At 39.3% G+C, this 24,219-nt stretch overlaps 1 protein-coding gene across 17 annotated transcripts in view; it reads right to left on the bottom strand.

Moving 5' to 3' along the window:
- INPP4A (inositol polyphosphate-4-phosphatase type I A) overlaps positions 1 to 24,219 on the bottom strand; it is a 198,048-nt gene that overhangs the window by 17,059 nt on the left and 156,770 nt on the right. For 9 of the 17 annotated variants that reach the window (XM_073352666.1, XM_073352639.1, XM_073352688.1 and 6 more), the window contains 8 exons: positions 23,238 to 23,456; positions 20,104 to 20,371; positions 14,736 to 14,768; positions 8,003 to 8,175; positions 4,407 to 4,530; positions 3,403 to 3,529; positions 1,661 to 1,801; positions 979 to 1,076 (listed from right to left, as the gene is read on the bottom strand). In XM_073352666.1, the coding sequence (XP_073208767.1) occupies positions 979 to 1,076; positions 1,661 to 1,801; positions 3,403 to 3,529; positions 4,407 to 4,530; positions 8,003 to 8,175; positions 14,736 to 14,768; positions 20,104 to 20,371; positions 23,238 to 23,456 (1,183 nt within the window). The remainder of the gene's footprint in view (positions 1 to 978; positions 1,077 to 1,660; positions 1,802 to 3,402; positions 3,530 to 4,406; positions 4,531 to 8,002; positions 8,176 to 14,735; positions 14,769 to 20,103; positions 20,372 to 23,237; positions 23,457 to 24,219) is intronic. The other 8 variants (XM_073352738.1, XM_073352762.1, XM_073352773.1 and 5 more) reach the window with 4 other exon arrangements.

The following is a 24,219-nucleotide window of genomic DNA, read 5'->3' as shown; positions in this document are numbered from 1 at the left end:
TATTACATTAAAATCAAATGTAGTTTTTGTAGGTGAAGTTGTCACAGAATGTGATTACGCGGGATTAATGGGAACTTGGAGACCAGGGGCCAGATTCTGTTCTCAACTGCACCAGGATAAATCCAGTATAATTGAGAATGCAATCTGGCCTCTGACTGTGATTAAAAAGGTGGGCAGTGTCCCATATTCCTCTGTGCAAAGGAGGAAGGGAATAACATGCCTTAGTTTGGGGAAGGAGGGATCTCCCTGGCATTGTTACCGGCCTTTCAAATGCTTATGTGTTTGTTTCTGTGTATGTATGTGTCTGATGCAAATCCCATAAATGTGGTTTGGAGCCCACTGGTTTTTGTGTATGAGGAAAGGTTGTGACTTCAGAGTTGTGCCAACTGATTTCTATCTTATTTTGTGGTCCCGTGCAAAGTCCCTGCCTCCAGATAAAAGAAAAGGAAAAATGTACAAGAAGTTTGCCCTCATACAGAGTGGAATTTTGACTTGTAGCTTCCATACCTGCTCTAGCAGCTGGTTCTCCACTCTTTAAAGCAACCTCACTGGCTACAAATGCTAACATTTCACAGGAGCTTAAAAGGAAAGGCAGGAGGGATGGACTGTGTCCAGGGTGTGGTGTCTCGATCTCACAACAGACCATCATGCATGTGAAGAATACTACCATAGCAGCAGGCAGAGTTTCTGCCATGGTACCAGCTGTGAAAATATTCACTCGTCTAATTTTCCCCCAGCAGTCATATATTTTATAAGTAAATATACCACTCAGTGAAGGATAAAAATTGAATCAGAGTGAGCCTCAAATCATTTTATACAACACTATTTAACTCTGCAATTGCAACACATAGTTTCATCACTGCTCTGATGCCATTGATACTGCAGTAGTTTCAACATTTAATTTGATACAAACTAGTCAGCTATTTAAATGAAAAATACTGTATTAGGTCTACCTGCTATAAGTTACTGAGTACTTACAATCATCAGGCAAAACTTCCTTGAACTGCTCAAAATAGGAATTCAACCGAACTAAACTCTCCATATTAATTATTTCTTGTAACGACGTGTCTCCAAACCTTTAAAGATGAGAAAAGGGAACAACATTAGCCCAGAGATACCTTTACTCCTTTTCTTTTCTGATATTTAAGCATGAGAGGGTGACAAAGATTCAGCCTGTGAAAATCCTGAAAGTTCAAACCTCTACTCAGACAGTGAGTACAGTACACAAAGATAAAGAGATTTATTCCAGGAATAAAATTATATGTAGGTGCATACACACACGCACACACAGGTTATGGCAGTTAATACTTAAAATCTTGGTTTCTCTATCTTTCAATATTAAAAGCCCATTTATTTAGAAATTTCAAGTTAATTTTGATTGGGAAAACACCATCTGAAACTTTTGCTGAGAACTTTTGCCCTGTTGTTTTGCCAGAGACAGGTAAAAGGGGTACAAAACAACGACGATCAGGACTAAGGAGAAGGCTGTAGTCACTGATCCAAAGATATGTGACTGAGAAACATGCTTTTATTTATCCAGCATTCATTTTCTTTTATGACAATAATGCAAGGTATTCCATCATCGCAGAAATGTATTTCCAGCAGGGTAAAAGATTATCTAGCATCATTTAAGGTTGAATTTTTGTGATTGGATATGTACTTCTCTGCTAGGGTTTGCTGCTCATTAATTCCCACGTTGAAAAGAACAGGCTGAACTCTCAGTAACATGCCGCTCTGAATTTCCCGGGGCAACGAATCAAACAAGGCGCTTGGCAAAGGAATCCTCACATTAAATCCATCACTTCAAACAAACAAATGGAAAATATTACAACTGAGACATTTGCTTACTGACCTGTATTTTTAAAAATGTGACGCTTCTTTTTCAAAGAATAATAGCTGAACATACAGCAAATTATTAATAGGGTATCAAAGACACGCTAGTGCTTTTAAGCTTCGTACTGATTAGAAAAGAAAGCAATTTAAAAACTGCAGCACTTAGCTTACGTCCTGATGTGTTTATCTTTTGTATTTTATCTGTTTACCTCACTGTCAAAAATTAGTTTTCACTTAATTTAGTACTGCAGAGCGCACACAGCTCTGGGAGAACAAGCTGGATGTTAGTGAGCCTCACACAACATCAACAGTCTGGTAATTTTGATTTCAAAAATCTTTATTACTAATGATGATACAGAAGCAAGAAGAACCCAATTGACTTACAAGCCCCAGGTTGAATTTGCAGGACTGCTGTTTATGGATTGGAGGGTGGGGTACATGTCAAATGGGCAATTTGTTAGGGAGGACAATGAAAGAACAAATATGGAATTTTTACAGCATTTTTCTGACCACAATGGTAATTTAAAAAGCTTTCAAGCACTGCGCTAAGGAGCTTAAGAAAATATTGCATTAAAAAAGTCAGTCTGTCTTACATTGGATGGAGGGGAAAGAGCATTGTTTAGACCAAATTTGTAATTTTTAGTGGACAAAAGCAGAACACACAAACAGCAATTTCCCCTCAACATAAAGCTAACACAAAAATTACAATTTGGTTTTAGAAATGATGCTTCATTTTCTGTAGTCTAACTGAAGGTGAAAAGACACGCTTATGTCTATATTTAATGTCCCCAATATCTTGTTTTGCCCTTGTGTTGGTTTAAAATAACATTATTTCCTGTATTTTTCTTCTCTTATTGAACTAAAAGTACATCAGTTAAAATCTTAACTAAATTGCAAAGAAACACATTCAGTTCAGCGAAGGTCCTGCCCTTCCCTAGCTAAAGCCCCGACCTCGATACCAGCTCCCTATGGGCAGATCCCTGCATTTGTGCAGAGTCCTGCTGATTGCAATGGGACTCCGCATGGATGCAAGGGTATGCTGGTATTGTGCCAGGAGCAGGACTGCGGTGTAACTGACTAGAGGGCAGGTTGCAGTGTCTGATTCAATGTGTTGTCCTGGCGGTGTGAAAGCTTTGCTATTCTCACCAGAATAATGCTGTAACAAATCCTAGTGCATATTGGAGAACAGCCTTTTGTTAATTCAAATAGACTTTTTATTTTTTTATCTTTTTAAGATGAGACTTCAAAAATGCTTAAAACCCTTGTGATTATGAAAAGCCAGGACAACTTAATATTTACACTTGATAACAAGTTTGTCATTTTTCTGACTTCATCTTCTGATGCACTTATCAGTTTAGCTGTTAAATTTTTACTATTGCTATATTTTACTATCAAGACCAGCTTCAAAATCATTTGGTTTGAAATGTTGGGATTGTAAAATATATCCAGATTTTGGCTGTTTTCCACCTGAGGTTCAAGTATATTTTTATCTTTCCTTCTTCAAGTCCCACTGCCCCCCTTCTCCTCCGTTCGGGGTGTGGGTTTTTTGTTTTTTTGTTTTTTTTTTACCGATTTCCTGTAATGACTGGCAGCATGTCAGCAGATGCATTTGATGTGGCCTGAGTTACTTTAAAGGTTACATTTCTCAAATCCATTATTCCCAAATTCATGTCCTCCAGCATTGCCAGCTCTTCACCTAAATCAAGGAGCGGAAAAGTGGATTGCAGTAATTACTTTCCATGAATAAACAATTTTCTCTTATCCAGTCTCATATACATACTTGATATGATTGGGGTTCACCAGCATTATGAAGAAATTAGGAGACCCTTATCCTTCAGCTGGATCTACCTGGATAGCCCCTTGCCTCCATGCTAAAAACCTTTGACATTAATGAGCCTCTCACAAACATAAAGATAAATAAACGTTGATCTGATTGCAAGACTGGAGTCTTAACTGGCTTTATGAATCTTGGTAAAGATGGAAAACATATGCATGGCTACAACCTTAAAGTATACTTCATATTCTTTTTCCATTGTTAAATAATGTTAGCAAATGCTTCAGAGGCTGGTCATATCCATAACCACGGTATTCTTTCTATTTGTCATCAGCTCAAAAAGCATTAATTCCATACTGCACAGTAGTATGAGTGGATACTGGATTTATTCATAGAGTCATAACTCCTAATACCGCTTCAGTCTCTCTTTCTATTATGTATTTAAGGAGGTTCAAGAAAGTGCAAATTGTATTTTTTGCAAGTAGTTCCTCTTAACATGGTGGAGTTTAATTCCATTTCTCTTCAGAAAAGAAGAAGTATGATCAAGTAACCACAATCTTTTATGTTATGAAATATAAATCATTTAAATGAAAGAAATACAAAGCTTCTATTTCAGGAGCTGACTAAATATTTAAACAATAATTTTGTTTTATGGTTCAGTTCAAAATTCTTTTTTGTTGCTGAACTGCAAATTACTCCAAATCCTGCACACTCATTTTGCAACTGTGGTCTATATTAAGCTGAACTTGTCAATTCATAAATAATGTCACCCGCCTTGACCCATGTAGAGTGATTTTACCATATGTGCTCAAAAGGCTTTCAAACTGCGCCAGCAGACCAATGGTGTAGAGCTGCCTTAGGAATCCATCATCATGCAGGCAGTTCCTCAGCTTGATAATGAAACCGCAAATAAGAGCTGTCAGCTACAGAAGAGAAGAAATACAAAAGTAAAATAACTCTAGATAATATGTCTCTCTAATCCAAAATGAAAGCATCGTAATATCTAAGAGATGCTGTAACAAGCTGTCAAACTGATACTCTTTCTTTAAAAGTGACACTCCTTCCTCACAGTTAAAGAGAAATATTAATAAAAAATGGGAAATATTTTATTTGATTTACAGGGATTCCTGTTGCCTTCAGGTCTATTAGTTTTGTTCACATGACCAGTTGTATTAGAATCTAGGTTTTATTAATCAATCTTCAAGATTTCCTTGGAAAACAATTTCAATTACAGGTATAAAAGACATAACTAGTTTTAACTCTGAAACTTAGATTTAATATTAATAACAGATATCATTCCACTGACATTTTAAAAAAAGTTTAAAGGCTACAATGCTTGTTTTTATTATGCAAACATTTCTCTATAGTGTTGTGAACCACAGAACACCTGCTGACTTCAGTGGAAGCAGCTGGTGCTGAGCACTTCTCAGGATCAGGTCCCAGTACTGTGGTGGAGTCTTAATTCCGTGTTTGTAACAACACAGTCATTTCCAAGGCAAGTGACTGATGCCACTAACACAGGATTATGACTTCACTGCAAAATTAAGCCGAAGGAAATAAGTTTGATTTATGAGGGGGACTTTTTTTTAATTCAAAACAGATCTTGTTAACAGCAGCAAGTGGTTTACAGAAATTGCCCATATTATCAATTGCTTTTTGTATAAAATAGTCTCTGAATTGATCCCCATATGAAAATTCCTTGGGGGATCATTTAGGCTGAAAGAAGATGGCTAAGGGCTGTTTGAACTATTTAAACTAGGTAATGGTTACTGTAAAATTAAACTTGATGATTTGAGGTTATTAGACAAAGTATAACTAGAGCACCAAGATTTAAAATCATAAGGAGTATCTGTAAGGAGAATTTGAGTACGTTTTTTTCTATGGCGTGTAGTGAGTTAGCAGAATGAACCTCCAATTTAGCTGATGTCAAGTAGCACTGATGTGTTTAAGCAAAGACTGTGTGACTATGAGAGGGCATAGAATAATCTACTTGCCTACTCGCCAATGGCAAATTGTCAGCTTTCCCTGGTGAACAGGAGGAAAGTAAGTATAAATTACTCAAAATTTAAGCTTTAATTTAAAATATTATGGCACCCAATTGTAGCAAATGTGAACCAATACTCAGACTTCTGAAACTGAACCCTAGAGGAAATATCTATCCGACACAGCAGAGAGATGGCTCCAGCACCTGTGCTGCAGCTCCTGCTAAGAGCTATGCCAAGCGGCAGCTGAGTGAAAACTGACTCCCATCAAGTTTTCATTTCTACTATTCAAAACCCCAAGAGCAACAGTAAAACTAACAATAACCAAGTCAGTTTCACTCTGCTGTTGTTTGGGAAAGCTAGGAGAAACAGCAGAGATGGGCTCTGGAGCTATTCACAGGAGGAGGAGACCCTGGAAAACGGAAGCCTGAGGAGGAGGGCAGAAGGCACAGAGTAGTCAGGAGGCTATGGGCAAATCTACACTGCAGTGCTACATTGGCGCAGCTGCACCGCTGTACCACATCTGGCGAAGACACACTATGCCGACAGAAGAGCGCTCTCCCATCAGCATAATTATTCCACCTTAGCGAGAAGCAGAAGCGATGTCAGTGGGAGACGCTCTCCCCCGACATAGCACTGGTGTGGATAGTGTTTAGGTCAATCTAATGTGCGTTGATCGGGGATGTCTTTTTCACACCCTTGAGTGATGTAAGTTAGATCTACTTACACGGTAGTGTAGACTGGCCCTATCAGGTGCGAGAAGAGAGTGCGAAAGTTCCTTCTGTCTTTCAGCAGACAGACATGTGGGAAGCCCTTTAAATTTATCAGACATCTTCTAGTCAGAGGCAGACAGAAAAGTCTGAGCCCCCAAGCAGGTTCCAGGGACAGCACTTGAGTAGAAATCCCAGCACCCTTACCTTTCCAACCAGCTGGGGTTGGGAGCTGGACTTCTCTCCAGGGAATTACTCTCAAGCCATGTTTACACTGCAGTCAGAAGTGTGACTGCAGCTCAGATACACATAGCCACTCTAGCTTAATCTAACTATCTCACTAAAAATAGCAGCGAAGACACGGCAGCACTGGCTGCAATGCATGCAACATGAGCGCATGGCCAGGGGACCCAGGAGGGCTTGTAATAGCCCATGAAGCCATGACTTCACTGCTATTTTTAGCTGTGCTAGCTAGGTAGTGCATGTATGCCTGCCTAAACTTCAAATTACACCTTCAAGAATGGCATAGACATAGCCTTAGACCTTGTTGGTTCTCTCCTCCTCAAATCCTGCCACTGATATCTGATACATTTTGTAGCCCTGCTTTAAGTAACATATTAAAAATGATATTTGTCAGTTTTGCACTTAATGCAGGCAATAATCTATTGCAGGCCATGAAGAAATGTTTTGCTGATCATGAACATGAAATATATGCCAGAATGTGGGTAAAAGAGAGCAGGGGACATACAATTCTCCCCCAAGGAGTTCAGTCACAAATTTAATTAACTCATTTTTTTAATGAGCGTCATCAGCATGGAAGCATGTCCTCTGGAATGGCGGCCGAAGCATGAAGGAGCACACGAATGGTTAGCATATCGGGCACGTAAATATTTTGCAATGCCAGCTACAAAAGTGCCAGACAAATGCCTGTTCTCACTTTCTGGTGACATTGTAAATAAGAAGAGGGCAGCATTATCTCCTGTAAATGTAAACAAACTTGTTGGTCTTAGCGATTGGCTGAACAAGAAGTAGGACTGAGTGGACCTATAGGCTCTGAAGTTTTACACTGTTTTGTTTTTTTGAGTGCAGTTATGTAACAAAAAAATCTACATTTGTAAGTTGCATCTTCCAGACAAAGAGATTGATTGCACTACAGTACTTGTATGAGGTAAACTGCAAAATACTATTTCTTTTATCATTTTACAGTGCAAATATTTGTAATAAAAATAATATACACTTTGATTTCAATGACAACACAGAATACAATATATAAGAAAATTTAGAAAAACAGCATATTTAATAAATTTCAATTGGTATCCTATTGTTTAACAGTGCGATTAAAACTGCGATTAATCGCGATCAATTTTTTTAATCACGATTAATTTTTTTTAGTTAATCGTGTGAATTAAATGTGATTAATTGACAGCTCTACTAAACTAGCATAATTTTTAAATGAATATACAGGACAGAGATGGCAGACAATTCATTTTATTGGTAGGTACCTATATGCAGTACTATTTTTCCTATGGCTATATCCAAACAGCATGGTGCACAAGCGGGGAGGCTGCATTTGATTTCTACACTGCTGTTAAGACAGTAAGTATAAAAGATCATTATCAGTTCTAACTACATTAGTCTCTCAGACTCCTAGAAAACCCACCACAAGTCTAACTGTAATCATATCAGGCAACTTTCTTGCTTACAGTTTGGCAGAAGACAACATCCCTGCGATATTGAAGGCTCAGGCACAGAGCTATTGTAGGAGCGCTATCTTGCATTAACAAAAAGACCATAGCTTTCTTCGCCTTGTCACTCATCATGGCTACACAGTCCGTGAGCGTTGTCAGCAGGGGATAAAGAGCTTCACTCCATTCACCTGGTTAAAAAAAAAAAAATTTTAAAAAGACATTTTAAATACTTTTATTTTGAAAAAGAAAAAAAATGTTAAAGCCATTGTCCTAAGAAACCTTCTGGCTCAATTTGAAGTAGAACTCTATTGATAACAGGGTATTTAGCACAGTCTAATAGCAGCTTATTTTTCCTGGCTGGCCCATTTATTTCCAGTGCTATTCAGTACCATACTGTAATGTCCTTAAAAAGACTTGTTATTACAATAGATCAATAAAGAATGCTCTCCTGTGCAAGGCTGGGGTGGTGGATATTCTTCAGCATATAATAGCTGCCGTATTTGCCTACAAAGAGCAGGCAGCAGAATAACTGATTTATAAAGCACTATGAAAGAGGAGGAAGATAGGAAGAAAGAAAGCGAAACTGTATTCTATGACAGATACATAGTATAGCTAATTGCTACTAAATTTCTTCTGCCCCTTGGTGTCAAAAAGGCTTCTCCTAAATCTGTTTTACCCTTCTGTGGTACTTACATGGCTCCCAGCACCTCACAATCCCCAATGTATTTATCCTCAGAACACCCCTGTGAGGTAGGAAAGTCGTCTTATCCCCATTTTACAGCAAGACTAAGTGATTTCCCCAAGGTCACCCATGAAGCCAGTGACAGAGCAGGGAACGGACCCTAAGATTCCCATGATTCCCATGCTAGTACCCTAACCATTACACCACCCTTCCTCTCTAAAACTCATTTACCATAAGAAGTCCCAGTAGTTCAGTTTTTCCATTATTCTACTCCTTTCTTCCCTCCCCACATCTTAACCATCCTCCAATTTTTTAAGCCCACTTTCATCATTCTGTGAAAAAAGTTAATCAGACACTGTGCTGAAACTTTTTCCACAGTACAAGACAGGGTAGAAAGGTGTTCTGCTTTTGGTCTTTTTTAAAATAGAAATTTAAAAAGGGAAAACAGCTATTTAAATCACTTTTATTTTTAACATGCAGTACAGTCCCGAAATGGAAGTCATATCACCACCAGACTGGCCGCACCATACAAGGTGATGTTTTTGCATAGTTATGCAAAAACAGGATCACTTCAGGCCTCTGACAGGAAGCTGTCAGGATTTCAATTGAAGTCTATGGTTAAGAGCCAACAACAATACAAGTTTCCCTGATAACCATCCAAAGAGGGAAGTTATGGAAACTTGCTAACAGAAACATCATAAATGACAAGTCCAGAAGTATTGTGCTTTTAAAATCTCTGTCCTATGCAGGAGACAGATAATCTAATAAACTGAATGAAAGGAAGTTATTTGGCTCTGTTCCACTGGATATAATTACCTTACTTTAGTAGCAGGAAAGCTCAGAAGAGCTAACAAAGAATTACAGCTTGTCTTTTATTCTCTATTATACAGTTTTTCCAAAATAATCAAATGCCCTTGTGATGGTGCACTCCATATGCTTTATGAAAATATGCCTGGAATGTGAATATAATGCAACTGGAATATGCTTTATGCAAAAGGTCTCTTGTAAAGTATCATTACAAAGCTTATAACCTACTGCATGTGTTCATCCTATTTGTATGTATTTATCATTCTTGTATCTATAACTAGAAATATGAAGTTAACTCTGAGGTCCTATTGTAATTATGCAAAGTGTGGGCCATTAATGATGGCTTGGAATCTTGATGGCTCCCATTGACCAGGACAATTGGTTGTAAATGGCTCTGTTTACTTGTAAGCCTTCCTGTGTTCCTGTGAGCTAGACCGGGAAGAATGTCACCTGGTACTGGAATCCATCTTAAACCCGGTGCTTTTCCATTTAGAAGGAGGGGTGGACACCCAGAGACACAAAAGATTTCCACCTTGTGCCAAAGCTATAAAAGGGGGCAGAACAGAACGAAGGGGACTGCTGCTGCAGTCATGAAAAAACTACTAAAGACCACCTGAGCTGGAATGAACAAGGACTGTACCAGGGGAAAGGATTGGGCCCAGACTAGGAAGGAGTCTAGTCTGTGAAAGAAGCTTATTGGAACATCTCTGAGGGTGCGATTTACCTGTATTCAGTTTCTTAAATGTATTAGGCTTAGACTTGCGTGTTTTGTTTTATTTTGCTTGGTAACTTACTTTGTTCTGTCTGTTATTACTTAAAACCACTTAAATCCTACTTTTTATACTTAATAAAAAACCACTTTTATTTATTATTAAACCCGGAGTAAGTGATTAATACCTGGGGGAGCAAACAGCTGTGCCTCTCTCTATCAGTGTCATGGAGGGAGGACAATTTATGAGTTTACCCTGTATAAGCTTTATACAGAGTAAAATGGATTTATTTGGGATTTGGATCCCATTGGGAACTGGGTGTCTGGGTGCTGGAGATAGGTGACCTGCTGAATGATTTTCAGTTAAAGCCTGCAGCTTTGGGAGCGTGGTTCAGACCTGGGTCTGTGCTGCAGCAGACTAGTGTGTCTGGCTCAACACGGCAGGGTTCTGGAGTCCCAAGCCATCAGGGAAAACGGGCTCAGAGGTAATTTCAGCACATCAGGTAACAGTCCCAAGGTGGTCTCTGTGACCGAAGCTGTCACAGCCGTAACCTGGAACTATGAACCCTCAGAAAGCAAAATACAGATGATTTTAAAGAAAATATTTCTCGTTATTTTCTTTAAAGAGCTTTGTATAAAACGATAAAAAGAATGGAAAATATCTTCTAGAATGTAGCCATTCCAACACATGGCAATATTTAAGTTTTTAAATAATCCAGGGGGAGTTAAAATTCAAAATTATTATATGTCTTTGTCAACAAATCCATTTAAAAAACATGGATACCTGTTTTATCAAACTGTAAATCAGTAGCATTACAAAAAGAGAATTCACAAAGAGATAATGCAATTCTTGGATTTTTTCCCAAGGTTCAGCTGTCATGTAACGTAAGCTCTCATGGCTCAGTGGGAGTGCACTAACGTTTCCTCTATTGGTATATTTTATTTATGGTTTGGAACATCAATACTGAAATTGAAATCCTGTCATTTAACAGTGTGACACTGCTTTTCCCTCTAAGTTGAGAGGAGAGATGCCACACATGTAAATTAAAGAAATCTGACAGTAGCAGCAGCAACTGACTATAAACTAAGAGGAAAGGAATAATAACTGACAGATTCACATCAGGATTGGACAGCCACTGGCAGTTTTAAAATAAATTGTCTTTAGTACTCATATATACACTTTCCTCAATCAGGTTTTTGTTTGTGTTTTCTTTAACAATATCCTTAATAGGATTTTATTGTTGGAACTATACATTCTATAAAACAAAAGATTCTGAAACACTGTCAGGTACTTTAATTCTGTTGTGACAACACAATACACTTGAGCTCTGTGCTTACATTTTATGAAATCACCAGAACACTTTAATGGCAATACATTCTCTATGGGACAATTAACAGGATGGCTTGCCTCTGAAGGGCTGGAGCCAACCAATTCCGATATTAAGGGGCCACACCTGGGTATGGATCAGGTGATTTCCCTAGAAAGAGCAGCAGGAGGCTGCAGTGATGTGCAGATGCTCAGGGAGATCACAGATGACTATGAGTGATGAGACTTCAGCAGGGAGTCCTGGAACCTGGGACTGAGGCTCCAAGCAGGAGAGGCCTGGGAATGACCTAACAAGAGGCTAACATGGATGGATTTTGTTTTGGAGCAGTGAGTTTTACGTTTTAGTTTATTTTATCTGAATAAACCCAGCTCCCAAGAAGGGGTTTGTGAATGGACAAAAAGGATGTGTGGAGTCTAAGAAGGCCCAGGAGCCACAACGGGGCTCTCGGGAGGCGCCCGATCTGGTGACAGGCAAATCCATAGCTAGGGTAAATTATTATAGCTCCACTGAAGTCAATATAACTTTCAAAGTAAATGGAGGTGTGGATGGGAGTGAGAGGGGCAATTACGCTGATTTACAGCAGCTGAAGATCTGGTCAAAAATGTTCAAAGTTGCCATTTGTTTATTTTGTTTATAAATATCCCCTTTTTACCAAAGTTTCTAATTTATCTTAAAAAGTTGCTTCAGACTGAAGGCCAAATCTCAGAGTACCCACTAAGAGACAGTACCCATGGAAGTCGAGGACAGTCTTGCTTGGTAAAGGATGTCAGGATTTGGCTCCATATGTCTTCTCTATTTATTGCTATTAGGAAGCCAGGAGGAAGGCCTAAATGGGAGACACCTCCAGGGACATTTTGCTTTCCATAGGGAAGAACCTATGGAAATAATGAGATTAAAAGAATGCAGCCAAGGCAGAAAAACACTGCATATGGGAGGAAGAGAAAGAGCTTCTATAGGTGAAAGGCTGTGATGATGGGACATGGAGCACAGAAATTAGCTACTGAAAATGACCCACCAAGACGTATAAGTAGCTCCTCTCAGGACTACTGCATGCAAGCCCTATTGCTTTTATCCCTGGAAAGTCTATTAAAGTTAATGTGTACACACAGAGGTGTACTGGGGGAAAGGTGTGTGTGTGTGTGTGTGTGTGTGTGTGTGTGTGTGTGTGTGTGTGTGTGTGTGTGTGTGTGTGTGTGTGTGGTTTAGATCTTCCTTTTCAACAGCAGTAAAAAGAATAGAGCAATAAAGGCAGGGTCATATATCAAAGCATTGGGCACCTAAAGCTGCACTTTTACTCAGCAGCTCTGAAAACCAGATTATTCATTCAGGATCTGACCTAAGCGTTTAGCCCCTGATTCAGCACAGCAGGGCTCAAGTCCATCCATATTCAATAATATATTTAAGCATGCCTTGAAGCCCCACTGACTCCGATGAGAGTTAGGTACATGCTTAAGTGCTTTTCTGAATTGGGTATGTCTACACTACAAAATTAAGTTGACCTAATTTATGTTGGCATCCAGCCATTGCAATAATTACATTGTTTGTGCGTGTCTACACTTTGCTTCTTGTGTCAGCGGTGCGTGTCTTCACCAGGAGTGCTTGCACCAATTGAACCATCAGTGTAGGGCATGGTGGGATGGCTTCAGAAAGCCAGCAACAGTTGATGTAAGCAATGCAGTAACTACACTGACACTGCGTTGACCTAACTACGTCTACCTTGACTCTATGCCTCTCGTGAAGGTGGAGTTAAGTCAGTGCAGGGGGTGAGCTACATTGGTGGGAGTGAAACCTTAATGTAGATGCTTGCAGAATTGGGTCGATGTAAGCTGCCCTGCATTGACGTAACTCTGCAGTGTGGACAAGGGCTTAGTTACGTAAGTTTAGGTACCCCGTTTTCAACATGATGATTTGCTAACTGATTTGCTTCAATTTATTCCTCTGCAGAAAGTGGATACTTCTCACCTACCTACCTCACAGTGGTGTTACAAGATAGCAATACTACGACGACGACGACTGTCTGTATTGCACTTTGAAGATTAAAATCACTGTATCTTGTCTACAACAGGGAATAAGGATACACATACGCAGTGTATAACAGAGGAGAATTTTTACATACTCTAGCTATGGTGCAAAGAGATGAAAGTTAGATCAGCATGGGGGTCAGTTTAAAGGACATGGTTTTAATTTCTTGAAGATTTCATTTGGCCCAGAGGATGTGACTGCTGTGTCAGTTCAGAAATCAAATCTCTGCCCCACTCCCAAACTGATCTCCAATAGGAGAGAGAAATCACGGTAGTTTAATATGAGACAGAGGCAATATTTAAGCAGAATAATTTAGAGACTGTGAATAAACTCTCTGGTGTTGTGAAGAGGAGAGGTAGACTATGAAATCAAACTCTTTCAAATTTGTGTTCTGAACGTTAAGTTTGCGATGGCCTACAATGCTGTGGTATACCCACAAAGCAATTACTTACCCTCTATCATCCAATCAGATCGCTCCATTTCCTAACGCCCATTCAGAATACTAAATTTAACACCCAATAAATGGCATTATGTAAGGTCCATTGAAATAAATAATCACATTACAATTGATATCCATGGCCTTTGGAACAGGTCCTACGTTAGCACTTCTCAAATCAAGTTACTAGAACTTGTCAACTAGAGAAATTAAAGGTAATATCACTGAACATTTCTCATCAACATATAAAGCAGTAGTTCTCAAACTTTTGTACTGGTGACCCCTTTCACATAGGAAGCCTCTGAGTGCAACCCCCCCTTATAAATTAAAAACACTTTTTTATATATTTAACACCATTATAAATGGTGGAGGCAAAGTAGGGTTTGGGGTGGAGACTGACAGCTCGCGATTCCCCATGTAATAACCTCATGACCCCCTGTTTGAGAACACTTGATATAAAGCTACCAGACTCTATAGTGAGCCTGTTCCACTTCTCCTTAGGAAATAATAACCTATCAGATTTCATGGTGAGACAGTATGAGTTTATAGAAGTTAAGCAATACTTGTAGCTATATTTACTTCCATGTCTTCCTCCTACCGTGTTTTTATTTGGTAAAAAGGGGCTCACTGGGGAAAAACAACACTTTTCCTTGTACGTCTTTCCAATGCAGTATTAGATAACGTATCAGCAAAACACTTGTTCCATTGTTAAATACAAACAAAAATTGCAATTTGCAGAAGCCATGAATGGAAAACGCACATACCTGGGCTGGACTCTTCAGGAGGGGGGCTGCAATCTGCACAGAAATGGAGGTGCAACATGCATGATTAAGGAGCAGCAACACAGTCTCAACATAAGCAACTCAAATGCTCAGTGCAGGGTTCTCAAACATTTTCCACAGAGTGGACCACAACTCAACAGATATTGCCTCATGGACTACCTCTCCGCCCAATATGATTATGTGGACTACCTCTCCCCACTACTCATGATCACATAACCACCATGTGGCAACTACAGCAATTGCTTCCCTAATATTATTTTCCCCTGTAAACATTTTTAGCTGCTTTTAAAATTTGATTTGGCAGTTGAAAAGAGGGTGGAGAAGCCAGTACCATGAGACCAGCTTGCTGTTTGTGGACCATCAGCAAGTTTTCCATAGACCACCAATCCACGGACCATAGTTTGAGAACCACTGGCTCAGTGCAACTGTAGAATAAGCTTGCAGTAAGGCAGCTAAAACAGAACAGCAAAAGACCAGCAATAAATTTAAAGTACCAGAGCACTTAACAGAAAGTGACATTAATGCACTCAGAAGGCAGCAATAATTAGAATCACTACTCCGCTATTTCATAATATTTAGTTTGTATTGTACAATTTATAAATCTGTTCACTCTGACCAATACTGGGCGTATATCAAAGGCCCAAATGCACTCCACTCTGAAGCTTGTGGGAGTTTTGCACTGCGTTCAGTGGGAGGATTGAGCACTCAGAAAGGAATATAGTCAAAGTTTAATAACCTGAGTCACAACGTGTCCTGAAATATTCAATATTAGTTTAGTAGATTAACAAAACTGAAACTTGTGTCATGTTAATATCAAGAATTATTGGTCAAGGAAGTAGATAATAGAGGAAAATAACAAACTCAATAGTAGTCCTGGGGACTACCATCTGAGCTAGGAGGACTATTTTGGATAAACAAAACCTGCATAACATTCAGTAAAGATTTTAGCAGAGCAAAAAAATCAGCTTTTAAAGTGACTATCTGAGTCAATTGCAACATTTTATTTCTAAAATATTTCTTAGGCTTTCTGGATAAGTCTCTCCTTTCACTGTTTCAGACAGTGTTTCCCTTCACAACAATTCACCCTTAGAATAAGCATGGCAAATACTTTCAACAGTGCTTTACTATGCCACTTTCACCAAATTTAGAACTGTTGGGGGGGAGGGGGTTGGTTTCTTTAATACCGAATTATTATTAATCTCTAGCCAATGGTCATGGTTAAATAAATTAAATATTTTTCCCACACAAGTACTTATAGAAAGGAGGGTATTTCTATTCTGGATGTATATCAGTCAAGGAAATATGATGCTTTTGAGAGCTTGTCTTCACATACAGCACTACTGTAGTTCTGTATGTGAAGACGCTCCTATGCCAAAGGGAGAGTTTCTCCTGTCAGCATAGTTAATCCACCTAGCTGAGAGGAGGTATCTATGTCAATGGGCGAAGCCCTCCCATCTGAGCTTGCTTAAACCTATTGATTCATCAGACGCAATTTACCGGCAGGTCTTATGATAGGCCCCACGCCGTTCAGTCAATCCACAGGCGAACACCCACCCAGGTGATTCCAAGACAGATATATAAGCTCCTAAGGGAAGCAGTTGCTCTAGTCTGCTCAGCATCGCTACCTGACTGGGAATGCTCCCATTGTCAGTAGTTTCAACAGACTGCTCCTGTTCCAGCTCTGCCTCATTCCATGCTAGTCAGCCCCTATTCCAGCCTGCACTGTAGCCTGCACTGTAGCCTGATACTCTAACAGGAAGAATTTTAAAGGTGCCATAGTCCTAAATTTTGCGTGTGAGCCTCTCTCAGGTTCACTGCACTATCCTTAATATTAGTTGTTGGAAACTGCTTCTGACATCCAGAAAAAAAACCCAGCGATGCATGGCTTGAAAATTTAAAAAGAATAGGTGAAATCCTAGTCCCACTGAAATCAATGGTAATATTGACTTCAGTAGGGCCACAGTTTCACCCAATATCGGGAACCATTTCCCTACCAGGAACTTCTAGGGTCCAATCCTGCTCCCACAAAAGTGAAAGGGAATTAGCAACTGACTTTGATGGGTGCATGATCAGGCATTTTGTTGCAGTGGCTTCCAATTCATTTCTGGTACAATTCAAGTAGTTGTTTTTGACCTATGGAACAGCTGGGGTCCACGCTACTTCAGAAACTGCTTCTCTCCTCATAATCTTATAGCTGGGATGAACACTCAGATTGACAGATTTGTACAACTGGAAGACAGGCGCAGGGCATTCCTGGCAGAGTGCCCACAACTCTGGAACTTGCTGTACTTCTTATGTAATTGTTGTTCTGATGCTCAAATAGTTGAAGCAGGAAGAAAATACTCAAACAATTCTAATATGATATCTTAATAATACAAAATACCCAGAAATGTAGAATATTCTCGAAAACCCCCTTGGCAATTTAGAACATTCATCAAATCATATGTAACAGACATTCAATTCTATATTATATGCTGTTAAAAAGTTAATTTTTAATACAAATGTTGTTTAGTTTTTAAGTTAACATCTCTTACTGCACTAAAATATTAATAGTGGAATGAACATGAAGTTACAGGCATGCAAAAATAGTGGAAGGAAGAGCCATGAAATACCACAGAGTATGAAACATGGAAATGTTCAAAACTCATATGACCTTTTCTAAGACTAAACACTGCTTGATCTGTTCTATGAAAATGACTATCATGAAAACGGTTTTTAAAAAAATCAAGACACAAAAATAAAGTCATTCTGAAATTTCATGCAGAGGTAGGAAATTTGTAAACCTAAAATAGAGCTTAAAAGTAGGATGAGTTTAAGAATTTCTCTCACTCACATGCTTAAGGCATTATTTATTTACAATATATTTAGCACCAGTTGAACTTATAGTTTTGATAATGTTATTGAGTTTACAGCTGCACTAGCAGGAGAATGGACTACAACGATCTTTTCTTTCCTACGTTTTATGCTTGTACTATAAAATCTGACTGATTGATTACTTTGATACCACATATTACCATAACTTTACTTAAATTCCTGAGCCAATTTTAAGGCAACCTTACCATGCAAACCAACAGTTACTTTTAAATAGCTGCATGCATTATTTTCAGTCAGTTTATACACGCTAATATACAGATAACCTCACAGTTACAACTTAAGGCTGATCAAACTGCCATTTAACTCACTGAAAAAGCAGTATGATTGGGCCCCAGACAATCACATTGGTGGCAAGGGGAGAAAACTTGCCAGGAGCCCCTCCTTCCCTCATGCTTCCTAATGGGACAAAACCATCAACTGGAGTGCAGCAGGGGTCTACTAGCACTACTGACAGCCATGACTAGCCAGTAAGTCTGTTGGGATAGGGGGTGCCTGGAGAATTGCACTAATGGAAAGATGAGAGGGAGCTCACACTACACATTTCCAAAACGTGTTGCAGAGGCCACGAGTAAGTGTGCTTTGCCCTTCTCTATCCCTCAGGGCCCCTGAAAGCATTTTGTCTGTTCTGCCATTTTACAAATGGGTGAACTGGCACCTAAAAAGATTACAGCCAAACTGTTCCAACAAAGGTGCCTGTATGTAGGCACCTAAATGCATATTTAGCCACGTAGGTCAAAGTAGCTTAATTTTCAAATTCTCATTGACTTCAGTGGGAACTACAACTTGGGCACTTCTGAAATTCAGACCACTTTGATTTAGGTACCTAAGTACAGATTTAACTGCCTCACTTTAAGGCACCCAGACTTGAAAAAATAAGCATAAGTGACCTGCCCAAGGCCATACAGCAAATCAGCAGCAGAGCCAGATGTAGAATTCAGGAGTTCCTGGTTCCTAGTCATATGCTCAGTCCACTACATGCTGCTGCCCTTCATAAATAAATGGTAGGAACAAGAGCACGTTATCCTTGGTCATCAGGACCCGTAGTTATGCTTTAGTCAGACAGCGTGTAGTAAGATAGAAGGTGCCTTTCTCGTGCTGGTTCTCCAAAAGTCCAAGTGTCTCTCACTGGTATCCTAGATTTTTTTTTTTTTTTTTTTTTTTTTACAGGCTCATGGAACAAGTTTTCTTGCTTATGTATGCCTCCAATGTGGTAATTCACCTCAAAATCATTGCAGCCTTCAGTTTGCAATTTTGCAGTTTGTGTGTCTGGGTAGTACAGAAGTGATAGTAGATGATGATTTGCCCATGAAACATCAGTTTCTGACCAGACTATCCTCTCCTGCTATCTTCCTGTACTCCCCAAAGAGTAAAGTTTATATTTTTCCTCTTTGTCTATAATGCATACACTAACTCCAGCTGATCCCTTGGGATGTTAACTACCTTTAAGTTCTTGTTGGATATTAAGGCTGCTATGGTTTAAGCATGTTCATGTTTCAGATCCCTTGTTAACTTGCGGTAATAGTCTTAGCTAGGTGTTTTGAGACAACAAGACTGCTTTCTGTTGCTAAAGCAATTTGTGAAGCTCTGGACAGTTGGTATTTAGGTTGGATATTAGGAAAAACTTTTTCACTAGGAGGGTGGTGAAACACTGGAATGCGTTACCTAGGGAGGTGGTAGAATGTCCTTCCTTAGAAGTTTTTAAGGTCAGGCTTGACAAAGCCCTGGCTGGGATGATTTAATTGGGGATTGGTCCTGCTTTGAGCAGGGGGTTGGACTAGATGACCTCCTGAGGTCCCTTCCAATCCTGATATTCTATGATTCTATGATCACCAGGTCACCTCATTCACCTGAGAAATACTCATTCACTTGAGGAGCAGATCAGTAGGAGGATAAATATCATACACATCTTAAAAACCCAATGCACCTATCTGTTCTTAGCTCACTCTTCTGGAACCTCTCACCCAGCAGTACTTCCCTTCCACCTTCCCTGCACTCTCATTTGGCATTACAGTCTGGCAGCTCAGCTCTGTTCATCAGCATTGTATTACTGCATGGGCCACTTTCATGTTTTATTTTATCTTTTAAAAGGTACACCGGAATAGCCCTGATGCAGCAGACAAGCTGATGCCAAGAGAAAAAATAATGAGGTACTGGCATAACTGTCACAGCCTGACCCATATGCTGAGTATATCAGGCTATGATATTTTCCAGATTCATTCTATTCATCTGAAATCTGGAACCGCAGCTCTCAGAACACCAAGGGTGAAATTCTGATCCCACTGGAGTCAGTAGGAGTTTTGCCATTGATTTCAGTGGGGCCAGGATTTCACTTCAAAGATTAGCAACTCCAAACTCACCCAGGCCCCGTTGTCTGGTATCTTTACTATTTAAAAAATTTAGAATTTGACATAAAAGATGGATTAAAAAGTTTAAGAAATATGCCAACATACAGCAAAGCGGTGTCTGTCATACGCACTTGTGTTTCTGTGAGAATGGCATGCAGAGGATGATATGGTTGAAGATGGTGGTGAGGATGATGAAGGTGAGGATGAGGTCTCATCTAAGCCTTTTGGATTTATCCAGTAGGCACGAGTATCCCGATTACCTTTCTTACTAGTACAGCTGATGTCACACTGGAAAACATCTTCACAGCTATCGCTGTGCAAACGCTCTTTCTGGAGAAGTTTGTCCACTCTCTGAATAATGCACTCCAGACTTTTGTCAACATTCAACCAAACTTTTTCCTTGAAAGAAAAATGTCCCCTTTTCAATTAAGAAGATCCCAACATTAGATGACAAGAACATTTGCAAAAAAGAGACACTTTGCATGCTATGGTTCTAGACAAAATTGCTTAGGAAAGTTTGCGCTTTGCCATTGCATTTCTACATACATACTCCATATGTATCTACGTAAGTTTAAAGTGACATCCAAATGTTAAGCTGCAGAGCTGTGTGATAAATTTGTCATACAATTCTGACTCTCGTAAGCCGTCTGCCCACTAACCCATTTCCCCGGTTATTATTTCAACTTCAAATGCACATTTTTTTTAAACCATCAACCTAACAGGGAAAATGTTTCCTCCTCCTTCACCCAAATGTGGAATTTTCTTCTCAAAAGTTACACCTGTCTGAGGTTCAGAATGGATAAAGTTTAGTCTGGGCCAGTGACAGCTTTTCCATCCCTAAAAAATTGTTACTTTAAATTCCAGTGCCCAGTGTTCTTGCATAACTAGAAATGGAACTTAGTACCACTGGAAAGGGAAGTCCCCAGCGTCCCAATGGGATCCATCACTCACTTCTAGCTTTAAAATGGCTAGAGAGCGCTTACTTTAAAGCCATGCTATTTTTAGGTACAGAAAGACTATTTTAGTTCATTTTAGAGGGTTTTTTGGTGTCTCCCTTTTGAACTCTGCATAGTTTGACTCATTAGCTAAAATTTTCAAAAGTGGCCTCTAATTTTGTTGCCCAAATTGAGACACCTTAGGCCTGTTTTTCAAAAGTGCAGAACACACATCTGCAACTTCAGCTGAAGTCAATGAGATCTGTGGGTAATCAGTAATTTGAAAAATCAGCCTCTAGGTCTCCCAAGCCTGGCACCCAGAAACTGAGACTTCCAAAGTCACAGACTACTTCTAAAAAAGTTAGCCAAACTAACTAAGGAATCTGAATTTACAGCTGGAGGGATACAAAAATAGTTCCAACAACAAATTTTAAAACTAAGACAAGACATTCCTAAAAGATTTTCCTTGTAAATCCTGTAAATGGTATAAAGATTTTATTGGCATCCATTTGGGATGACCTGTATAACACACTTATGAGTAATGTGGCCATTCAAACTCATGCTGATAAAACCTTTATACCACAGTATCAAGTACTTTTATATGTAGCTGGTGTGTCTATTTACACACACACACAGTACATATGTGAATATAAAAATACATGATATTGTGGTATAAAAGTTTATATATATATATACATACATATATATATACATACATATATATATACATACATATATATATACATACATACACACACACCCATAATTTCCCGTACATACTATTATAGCATAATGTAAAATCAATAAGCCATCAGATACAGAAGGGAAAGTTTACATCATTATTAGCTCTAAAATTCACTGACATTATTTCTTTTCCTCCTGTATTTCATAGGGTTAATCACAATTCTAATCAATTTCAACAATTTTAATAAACACTGCATTCAATTCTGTTTCACTACACTGTTCGGACAGCTCAATTCTCATTTAAATTGGCAACATTAGATGGAAAGTTATTTAATTCTTGGTGCGACCTGTTTTAAAAGGCAGCTCATAATTAAAACAGAAACAGACACCTCACTTAAATATTTAGATTAAAAAAACAAGGAAAGCCTTTGAAAAGCTGTTTTTCAGAACTAATATCTAAGCGTATACTGCAAGAGTTCTATTTTTTTTCCTTCTTTTTTGGCTGCGTATGGAGATTGATAAAGGGACACCCTGCACAATGTTTCTTAATTGTTTCATTAAAAAGAATACTCAATTAACTTTCAATATAGAACTGACTGCAGTACAGCCAGGTGGCCCAAGTGACTGAGGGCAGGTCTGCACTTAAAATGCATTGATGCAGCTGTGTCACTGTAGCGCTTAAGTGAAGATGCTCCTGCACCGATGGGAGAGAATTCTCCTGTTGGCATAGTTAATCCACCTCCCCGAGAGGCAGTAGCTAGGTCAGTGGGAGAAGACGTCAACATACCACCATCTACACGGGGTGGGGTTAGGTCGGTATAACTTACTTGCTCGGGGGTGTTAATATTTCACATCCCTGAGCAACAGAGTTATACCAGCATAGGTCTGTAATGTAGACTTGATCTGACTCTGCTATTATGCAAGAAACTCAGGCTAATTTTTCAGTGCCTGCTTCTGCTCCTGCTGCTCAAAGGGCAGACAGAGAGAGGGCAGAAGGAGCACTTCAAGACACTTATTAGTGACCCCTTTGGGCAACTAACAACATGTCTACCTTCGAGGACTACAGTGACATAGCTGTGGCACCATACCCCATAGTGTAGATGCAGTTTAGAGTGATGGAAGGCATTATTCCCTTGCTGTAGGAACCCCACCTCCCTAAGCTACAGTAGCTAGGTTGAGCACAACGACATCATAGAATATCAGGGTTGGAAGGGACCTCAGAAGGTCATCTAGTCCAACCCCCTGCTCAAAGCAGGACCAGTCCCCAATTTTTTTTGCCAAAGATCCCTAAATGGCCCCCTCAAGGATTGAGCTCACAATCCTGGGTTTCGCAGGCCAATGCTCAAACCACTGAGCTATCCATTCTTTCATCAACCTAATTGCATCAACACTTAAAATACAGGTTGGCACACAGGGGTGTGGATTTTTAACACCCCTGAGTGCCACAGCTATGTCAACATACATTTTAAGTGTAAACCAGGCCTAAAACATGCAGTGATGTGCTCCAAAATAAGACTTGTAGATATCGGTGACAAGTGGCTAGTAGCTACATGCTAAGGGTCATAGGGCTAGGGAATAAAGGGATACTAAAAGGGAAAAAAGGAGATGACATCAGCAGACATCATCCCTCCATTCAGCAAACCTACCCATTCCTCTTCATGCCAATCCACCTGCAGAGAAGATCGGCTATTTCTTCCTGTCCATCTTGCCACAAGGGTGTCTTGATCATTCCTTAGCATCACTTGTTCCCCCTCTCCAGAGGTTGGAGATGCCTTTGAGGCTATATAATCTGGCCTTGCAGCATTTAATCCATGTATTGAATTTGCCAATAACTTGCAATCACAGACAGTGACAAGCTGCCGCGTCTAAAAATGATAGAAAACAGAATTTGAAAGCATTTTCACTTTTAAATCCTTATCTACATTCTTATTTTTTCATTAAAAAAAAACTACCCTCATTTTGAGTTTGTGCTGCTTATTTTACAGCAGGGCCTTAAAAGGATGTATAGGAAGCAAAAATGTGAAGTGTAATTTTCAAAAATGTGTACTGGCATTTTAGGACTACACATGCTGAATATTTAACAAATACCTACAGTTCCTAGTGCGTCTACCTAGAACCAGCACTTCATTTTCTGTTAAGTGAAACAGTCTTTAAAAAAAAAAAAAAAAAAAAAACACACACCACACCTCAGGCACCTTTCTACAGTCCACAGAAATTGGTCTCCTCTGGTATGGCAATGTTCCATTTAGTTTAATATCCTGTCTCAGCCAATGGCTAATAATACATGCTTCAGAGGAAGGCATGAAACATCCATCTCACTGTGCAATACTGTATCCTGGGGGGAATTTCTTCCTTATTCTGGCAAATGATGTACGTAAGCCCTGAAGCATGAGGATTGCTGACCTACCTTTCTCCTAGATAATATAACTTCAGATACTATTCTTATTCACCTATTTAAAAAACACCTTACTAAACTATGTGCCTTAATATCCAGCAGCAGAGAATCCACAGGTCAGATATACACCATGTACAAGTATTTTTCTGTATATTTTTAACTTTAATTTCATCACATACATTCTTGCATTATGGGAAAGTATACAGGCACCCCAAGTGGGTGTACTGTAAATT

The sequence above is a fragment of the Lepidochelys kempii genome, chromosome 1 (genome assembly GCF_965140265.1).
Source record: "Lepidochelys kempii isolate rLepKem1 chromosome 1, rLepKem1.hap2, whole genome shotgun sequence".
NCBI lineage: Eukaryota > Metazoa > Chordata > Testudines > Cheloniidae > Lepidochelys > Lepidochelys kempii.
This window is presented reverse-complemented; position numbering and strand designations above follow the sequence as displayed.